Below are 9,476 nucleotides of genomic sequence, written 5' to 3'. Positions count from 1 at the left end.
TAGGCAGTGTTCAAGCACTCATCCTCACCTAGTTCTGGGAGCCTGACCAATTTTGACCAAGTTTTATGTAAATAAGATTACATTATAACTTTTCATAGTTTTCCCCTGTTTTCATGATCTTTTTTTCATGTTGCACAGACTGTTATGGAAAGTCAGCCTGGAGGAGGTGGTGCCCCCAGGCAATTTCTCACACAGAGACCAGGTCTGTCTGTCCGTTCCCAACACCCTGTCCCTCGGGTTGGTATTCGTCTTCCTAATCAGCCACCATCACCTTTAACATCCTCTGCTCCTGGGGTGGCCACCATCCATCTACAGAACCCTGGAAGCCAGGGCACAACTCGTAGTGACAGGAACCCGAGCCCCCAACAGGCAGTCCAGGACGCCGGAGGGAGAAGTGGTCTGCAGGATCAAATTCAGACCCTGGGCTCTGAGGTGCGCAGCTTGGGTCTGGCAGTGAAGATGCTAGTGGATCAGCAGTGCCGCCTGGAGAGGGAGCAGGCACAGCAGACGCACATTCAGAAGCAGATCCTCAGCACTCTCCAGAGTTTTGCTTCCAAACTGGGACGCTGTAGCAGTGTTCAACAGCAGCACAACAAAACTCCATCACCCTCTGGTTTGCCAACAGCTTCTGCATCTACCTCCTTCAGCCAAGACACCTTCAACTTCAGCCATGGCACGTACACTCAGTGCAGCCAAACCCAGCCAAGCTACAACTCTTTAGAGAGTTTAGAAAATGTAGAGGCCTTTAAATTGCCAAGACTGAGCCCTTCAAGCATAAATGGGTTTCCGCCATGTACAAATGCCGAGAACCTCCCACTTACTCACTCTCCCCCTCAGACACAAGCATATGCAGCTGCATATCCACCGCAAAACAGTCAAACACTCATGCCACCCTACACACAGTCCTATGTCTCTACATACAACCAGTCACATGCTCAGACTTTCAGAGGATCAGAGAGTAAAACATCAGATTTCCAAAGCAGCTGTCCAACGAGGACTCTCCAGGATTGCACTGTGTCAACCCAGCCGGTGATGAATAACCACTCGTCACAGGATCAGCAAATCAATATCATCAAAGTGGAAGGACCTTAGAGGGCTTCAGGTGCTTTTTGGGACCAATAGGGCTTGGATGTGCTTTCTTAGAGTCACTTTAGAGTACCTCTGTAAGACACATGTTTTTACAAAGAACATAATGATGTAGCATTTCTTAAATTAATTAATTTTATTTCCAAAGTACATTTTAAGAAAATATAAACAGCAATAGAATAAATGGATGGCTTTAGTAATAACATGCTAAGGATTTGTCTTTACTATGGCGAATGATTACAAAATTAGAGAAATTGACACATGCATTTTTTTAACAACACTTTTATTTTGTACCTATTATTTTTATATACTGGCATTACAAACTGTTTGTTTTCATACCACTATAACTAATTAACAAAATAAAGAGATGGTTATGATCCAAAGCACGATCCCATTTCAGTGTGTCAGTCACTGTTAACATATTGAGACGCTTTCCCAGAAATGCGTGTTCCATAAAATTTTATCATAAAAAGTTTATTAAGTGCTATAGAGTTTAGTATACAGATAAAACAGTGAGATCAGCATGTTGGCAGCAAACAGCAGAAGCATACCAAAGGTGCAGTTCATCTCACGTCCTGCGCAGGAGGACTGAAATTTAAGAGCTGTAGTTTAATGTATAAGCATAACTACTAAAACTAAACTAAGATAATATAAACTGAATATTGTGATTAATTATAGGCTTCATATTTAAGGACAAATCATTGTAATGTTTCTTAATGAGAGATAGCAGTGCCAGTTCATTTGTTAATCTTTGTCAGATCTGCTGATCACACAGAGCTCATGAGGTGAAGGGGTGAGGATCAAGCCCATAACTGGTGTCACATCCAGCTCATCCTCTGTAACTCCAGGTGGAGGAGTGAAACGAAAGCACTGAAGGAGGGAGGTGAAGAAGAGGAACAGCTCCATCCTGGCCAAACTCTCCCCTACACAAACCCTTGAGCCTGAAACAAATCAAGGAATGTCACATCTTCAAGTAAATTTGTTCTCGTGGTAATCAAAAAAATCGCACTTACCTGCAGAAAACGGTAGAAAAGCGTCTCTCTTTCTAAAATTCCCTTCCTTATCTAGGAAATGGGCTGGGTTGAAGATGTAAGGCTTTTCCCATTCATCTTCATCCTGAAGTGCAGATGACAGCAGAACAAGCACAGGAGTGCCCTAAAATATGTTGGAGATGATAACATGTTTTAAGGTTGTACATGTTTCAGTATTATGATGGCTGGGAATACTTTATGGCAATGCAAATTATAACATTGTAGCCCATTTTTTAGACCACAGCTTCACCAGAAAACACATCCAGCTTCATCCTCTGAGAAATCTGGATCAGTTCTTTGAGACAAACCACTGAGTCCTGCCCAACACTGGAGGCTGTAGCTAATAGATCAACAGCAAAATCTTTGGAATTTGGTGAATGACATTTCACCCCCCCAAACTACCTCAAATCAAGTCAACATTTTAACTATAAATGTAGTAAGGAATTTGAGAGGACACCTCATAGTGACACAGAAAACTCCACATCCACTGTATATTGGGGTAAAGAACTGCTGTAAGCAGAGGATGAATCAAATTTGTGAAGGTTAGTTTATCACACGCTATTCCTTACACTGCACACAATATAACTGAATTAAGTGAATTAAAGCATTCTCACCAACCAAACTCAATGGACAAGGTGTATTGTATAACTTTGGTGGGAACACAGCATGTGAAGTAGTGGGGGGGTTTAAAAGTTGTTTTACCTTCTTGATGAAGTAGCCCTTGAAGGTGACATCTCGGGAGGTGCAACGTAAAACTAAGGGGGCAGTGCTGACAAATCTCTGTAGTTCATGGATGACTGCATTAGTGTATGGTAGATTTTTCCTGTCCTCTACCCGGACCTGACGGCTTCCTACCACCCTGCCAAGCTCCTCCTGGACCTGGTCTGGGAGATTAAAAATGAGAACAGGCTAATTAGTATACAGCCATGGGGGTGCTGTAACATGGGCTTCCAATCAACTGTGTGCCCTCTTATTTTGAGCCATCCACTACCAATATATTAACTGAAGAGACCATGAAAACTCAGATTTTGTTTGTTGTTCTTTGGTCAAAGCTGGGCTACTCCTCTGGCTGGAGGTCTTCGGGAATGTGAAGAGGGTAAGTCTCAGGAGGCTCTTCCCAACCATAATATGGCAATCACAAATGTCTACCTCTCTGAGCAAAGTCATCCTCATCGCACTTCTGATACCAATGGCATAAATCAGGGTTTGCAGGTTGAGTTACGTAAGTATTAAAGGATTCACTGAATATGTTGCCTGGGGAAGATATGTAGCGATAGTTGTCTTACTCGGAAACGCTGAGGTTGTGCTAAACATAGTTTTACAAATGAGAGGCCAAGTCTTGAAGAAACAAGATTTTGATCAATAAATGTTTCATGAAATATTTGTGTTCCTTACCTTGTATCTTTGGGTACTTGGCCATGAGCAGTAAGCCAAATCTAATAGTAGAGGACGTAGAGTCAGTGCCAGCAGCAAACAGGTTGACAACAGTCATCAGTAGGTTGTCGTCATGGTAGTAAGAATTCATATTCCCGGATGCCTTACAAGCATTGAAACAATGAAAACAAATATATAAGTAACACAATTACATTCGAAAGAAGTAGTCAACTTCTAAGATACCTTGTGTTCACTTTATCAAATATGTCACACTAATATTAGGATAATAAACCAGCTTCATATGAGGTATAGCTACTTGTTACTACTAAGCAGTAACCATTTTGCATTGGGTGATTCAGTAACTTTGTTAACCGGGTCATATGTACAATAACCACTTGTTTATATATACACAAATTCTAACTAATTATACTTAATACTGTGTACTGTCCATTTGTAAAGTTGAAGTTCAACAATCCTGCATTTCTTCTTCTTGTTTACCTCAAGTTGTATCTTTCGGGCCAGAAAGGCATCCACCAAACCTCTGCACATCTGTGGATCAAGGGTGTCCTGTAAACCCTTGATCAACTTTGTCATGCATCTCCTATTAGCAAACGCATTCTTCATCAGTTGCTTTCGAGCTCCAAGCCAACTGAACAGCCATGGAAAATGGTTATATAACTGTTGAACAAACAAGCATTTTAGACCTAGTAACAAATCTATTGTTATTTTTTGTTAATTTAGTATCTGCTTACTTAGGGGCACTTAAGGATTAACATATCAACCTACATATCCACTACATTTGATTATATAAAATGTATTTATATAATAAACTTTATTTATAGAAAAAAGTAAAAAGTGCTTCACAAGACACAGAGAGAAAGATTAGATACCACCATCCACCACAGTGGATGAAAAAATCCCATGCCAGAGGATCTCATAGTACGTAAAAGCTTATAAAGAACTTAAAAGATCCAAAATATAATCTGGAGCCAGGTCATGGAGAGCCTTAAAAGTCGTAGTCCATACGATCTTAAAACCAATCCTACAACAAACAGGGAGCCTTGTTACCAATGTAAGGAGGCTAAAACAGATGACCTCTTGGTTCTGGTTAAAAGCCTAGCAGCTGAGTTCTGTATAGTCTGTAGTTTCAAAGATTTGGGATTAAGACAAGAGATGACATTTGTTCCATGTGGAGTACTTGGAAATGACCACATTGCTAGCCCAATACTCCAGATGAGATGGAGGTTCCTTTGCTACAATTCCTCTCCCTGTGCCTCATTCATTCACACTACTGGATTGTGTTATCCATATCCGTGCTCTATCAACTCATCTCCTTTAACAGATATTGGCAGACACAGATATTTTCTTATATCTAAACCTTTCCAATTTAACTAACTTTAATGTCATTGAACTGTAAGAAACTCTAATCTTGCTACATGGTGAAAGTGCTAACCAATGAGCCACCACAATGCACATTCAGTGCTCTGTAGCTTGTTAATGATATGGTTTGCCCTTTCCTCATGCACACTCTGGTCACACAGAGCAGAATGTCTTGACATTAAAGTTAAAGAGTAACCCAGTGTGACCAGGTCTGACTGGATTTATTGTAAATATTGTACAACTGAGTTAGGTAGTATTTGCACTTGAAACAAATAACTTAACTTTGTAAGTTAATAATTACACTTGGCACATGTGTTCTCTTCTGGCAGGTTAGGTACATGGCTCCACCTGAAAGAGCGAGGAGTTCTTACAAGTGCTTACATTTGGCCATAAACTAATAAACAGCTGTTAAATCAAGTTCTGTTTAGTTTATGCAGTAACATCTATGTGCTATATATTTCAATTTAGAAGTTTGCTAGGGCATTAGTTTGGCGAACATTGTTAAAGTTGTTTGTACAAACACTTACCTGTCCTGTCTTGTGTCTGCTCAAGGTTGTTTGGCCAAAAGAGTCGTCAAATTGGGATTGCAATGAACAGTGTGTTTAAATAAAACATATCTGTTCTGTTGTTAGTTGATTCAAGTATGATAAATTAAGGAACAATGTCTTACATTTGTTATATGTGAAGATTTTTATTCAAAAATATTAGTTGTTTTGCTGTTTTGGGGCTGAGTCATTTTATTTTTTATTTTTACAGATTACCTCCCCAGCCTTCAAAAACCTTTGTTCACATGAAACACATGGTGCTGGCTTACATCAGTATTATTTTTGGCATTATATACAGGTGCAGATATACAGCACATCGCTCCTACCAATAAATCAAAGAAGTTCCCACACCAAAGACCAGGATCTCTTACATATCTTCTATACCTTCTCTATCTTAATCTACACTATTAATCTATCTACACACCTATCAAATTGCTATCTCTCACCATTCTTGTGCTATCTCTCTCTATCACTATATATATACTCTATATGTCTAGATGTGTGGTTTGTTCTAAACACTGTCAATCAAGCATAGAAGCAACAAGTATTGCTCCCGTGGAAACAAGGGTGAAAAGCACCAAAGCTTCACTAAACCAAGGTCACATGACTTTGACATTTTGAACCACGCTTTGGAGCAGTGTTTCAAAACATCTGTGCTTCAGGATCCTGAAACAGCTTTTAAATGTCAGTGTTGAACTTCCCATCCCTATAAAAGACTTGGTTTGGTATACCACGCCATCGCTTTGGCCTCTCTGTCTACTACATTATCCAGCCATGACATGGTCATTCTAACAGAGGTCAGCGGAGGTCAGTGAAGCACTAGAATACCTGTACTGAAGGACAGCCCATGAGTTGAGTGTTCTTAGTGGCTCGATCCACCATCAGTCTGAACTCTGGGTCATCATATTCAAATCTGTTGCCATAAACAATGCAACATATGATGTTGGAGACAGCATAGTTTACTGGCTGGGCTGGGTCAAAGGCCTTAGCTACAAGAGAAAAGGTTTAGTGGTTTCAGTGGCATAATTCTCCAGTTAAAAACTTTACATATATTTACATACTATGTTGCCATAGATACAGTAATAGTAGTTAATGCAGCATAATTCACTGGTGTGTTTGTATTAAAGACTTCACCAAAAGACAAAAAAAATGTATGTACCATAATCTGGTTACCTTCTTTTGCTTTAAAGACTTCATCCAGGCGTTGACACTCCTCTAAGATTTTCTCTTCGCATGCATTTTTGCCCATTCCAAAGTCTTTCAGGTTAGTCAAGGCAAATTGCCTAATTTCTTTCCACGAGTCTCCATTAGCAAATACAATTCCTGCAAAATGTTTATGTTTTTTTCATTTGAATATGAAATTCTTTGTAAATTATCAGTTTTTAAGAAGCACTTTACACAAATTTTAAAACAGAAAAATATATAAAACACTAAAATGTTTTTGTTCCTCACCATGTGTTAATTTTAGGTCATGGATAATTGGGAAAATTTCTTTCTCTGAAAATGCATCATTCTTGACTAGTGCCTGCTTGATCGTCTTGTATCCTGCCAGCACCACCACTTTTTTGGGCCCAAAATGGACCGTGAATACTGATCCATACTTCTTGGAGAGCTGAAATTAAGACCATAAAATAGCTTGCAGGACTGAAAGAATGAAATAATATCAATTATGCATATTTGTATTCCCCCTTGTCTATCCATAAAGCAAAGAACAAGATTAGAGTAGTGTTGTAGTACCTGAGACCAAGACCAGTCTAAATACCACTTTTTTGATGGTCTTGGTCTCGTCTCGGACTTGACCGCATTTGTACTCGGCCTTGTCTCAGTCTCGGACATTGAGGACTCGAGATTTTATTTCAAGACCAGTCAAGACCACGACTTTGGGAATATCAATAAATTGCTTTTGCATTGTCTGATTTATTTGTTAACATCCTAATGTAAAACGTATTGCTTCAAATGCAACCAATAACCCTAAATAAAAATGTGTTGTTACCATAACGACCGTCCCTCCTCCCCGTGATGGTAAACATGGAAAAGGAGTGTTGAATAAAGATGCTTACGTTGATTTCAGCTCTTAGTCTTTGTATGTGGGTGTTTTAACGGGAATGTGGAATTTTCAGTTCAATTTAAGAAGTAACTATGATCTCGTTCCACATTTTATGTGTGTGTCATAATCTGGGGAACTGGTCTTGGTCTTGACTCATTCTCGCCCTGCCTCGGTCTTGGTCTCAGCCCCTAAAAGTCTTGGTCTTGTCTCAGTCTCAATAAACTCTGGTCTTGGTCTTGACTTGGTCTTGGTTTGTGCGGTCTTGACTACAACACTAGATTAGAGAGAGGCAATATAGTTCCCCATATCATTTACTTACCTCATACAGCGTCCTGTGGGGTAACTTAGCATCCAGCTGCAGCAAATTGCCTAACACAGGCAGTGGCCTGGGTCCTGGAGGCTCCTTTCTTTGATGGTCAACGCTGCAAAAAAATACATACAAGGCAAGTAGAATCCGAACAGTGCCCAGTAGCGTGGTTGTGCTGAGTGAAATCAGAAAAAGGGTTTCCATTATAGCCATATTTTAAGCAGGCATGTGCACACATAGACATAAAAAGGGGCTTCAGCACCTGCCCTTTTCTTCCTCAAGAGAGGTGTGCTTTTTATAAATGAATGAATATACCGTATATTTATTCCTGTTCCTGTTCAAACAAATATATCTATTGGGAAAAATACTAAATATTAGGTCAGAAGATGAGACTTTGTTGAGTTCCGATGCTCTCTCTCTCTCTCTCTCTCTCTCTCTCCCTCTTGCTTGCTCCGCTTCTCCCTGCAGCAGCACAACACACAGACAGACAGGCAGCAGCCCCTCCCAGCTTCTGGCTTGTGTGACAAAAGGCAAATACTGGCCTATACTTGCTAACATGCATGACTCATGAGCTGAGCTAATGTAATCAGTTAGCTGAAGTTTAGCTATAAGGCAATATCTCATGGCCATACAGGCTAATGTACTGCGATACTTAATGGAAACACTACAGGTAAATACAGTAGGGCCTAACATTTGTGTCTAATAATGTGTCAACTAATTAAAATGTGCTTATTTGCACACATTTGACAAGGAGCTGCAGGTGTATATGATAAACAAAATAACTAAAGTAAATCACCACAGAACCCCCGCGACCCTGTGAGCAGGATAAGCGGATGACGATGGATGGATGGATGGATGCATATCACCACAGAACTTCCCCAGTTAATTACTTACATCAAGTGTATTTTCCTCTGAAATGTTCTGTGTAAATATGCAGATTAGCTTGTCTTAGAAGAAATCTATAGATGCAAACAGACAGAACAAACACCTAAAGGTGTATTCTTGCTTTATTTCCAGAGCTAAAGAAGACATGGGAGAAAAATTGACCACTACATGAAGAAAGTGTAAATTTTGATTGCAGGCTCCTCATCTGATAACTGTCTATTCATTGAGTTTGTTGTATGCTGAAAGATCTTGATACAGACAGCCCTTCCTCAAATGTGAAACTAAGTCCATGTGAGTATCAGTAATTGCACGCGAAAAAAATAATTAATAAAAAAATAATTAATATAAAATAATAATTTTTTGTTGGGTGTGTTCGTAATGAGGTTGAACAACAAAAGGTGAAGAGGGGTGTGAAACTGGCTATTTCGGCATGTCCGGTCTTATCCTCTAATAGCAGTGGTGGGGGGTTGATCACCAAAAGGTGAAGACAGGTGTGAAAAGGGGGATATGTGGAAGGGGGATGTCCAGTGTTATCCTCTAAAAGCGGATGTTTGGAAGTGGCTTTAGCAGTCAGTTGTATACATAGCGGGCTAGTTTTTGACTTACATCTGACTGAGAGCGTGGAACAGGGTGACTGAACGATTTTTGGGTGAATCCACATCGGACAAAGCTATCTTTGTGCAGAACAACAGCGCCATCTTTGCAGCATCACAATCGTGGCCGTCACAGGTAATCAATTGGGTGTAATGACTCCAAAATGACGTATAATTATAGATCCTGTTGCAATGAGTATGGCTCCTAGAAAGAAGACTCCCTCAACA

At 39.9% G+C, this 9,476-nt stretch overlaps 1 protein-coding gene across 1 annotated transcript; it reads right to left on the bottom strand.

Moving 5' to 3' along the window:
- Positions 1-1,528: 1,528 nt before the first annotated feature.
- LOC119889783 (cytochrome P450 2K1-like) lies at positions 1,529-8,209 on the bottom strand. The gene is made up of 9 exons (XM_038700597.1): positions 7,783-8,209; positions 6,869-7,028; positions 6,590-6,739; positions 6,245-6,405; positions 3,990-4,169; positions 3,513-3,654; positions 2,820-3,001; positions 2,100-2,241; positions 1,529-2,027 (listed from the first exon to the last, which is right to left on the bottom strand). Exons 1-9 carry the CDS (start codon positions 7,981-7,983, stop codon positions 1,831-1,833), a joined length of 1,515 nt encoding a protein of 504 aa, XP_038556525.1. The 5' UTR covers positions 7,984-8,209; the 3' UTR covers positions 1,529-1,830.
- Positions 8,210-9,476: the final 1,267 nt, after the last annotated feature.

The sequence above is a fragment of the Micropterus salmoides genome, unplaced genomic scaffold (genome assembly GCF_014851395.1).
Source record: "Micropterus salmoides isolate LMB-PRFRI ecotype aquatic unplaced genomic scaffold, ASM1485139v1 Ms_hic_scaffold_10, whole genome shotgun sequence".
Taxonomy (NCBI): domain Eukaryota; kingdom Metazoa; phylum Chordata; class Actinopteri; order Centrarchiformes; family Centrarchidae; genus Micropterus; species Micropterus salmoides.
Note: the sequence above shows the minus strand (reverse complement) of the source record. Positions and strands in the feature narration are given on the sequence as shown.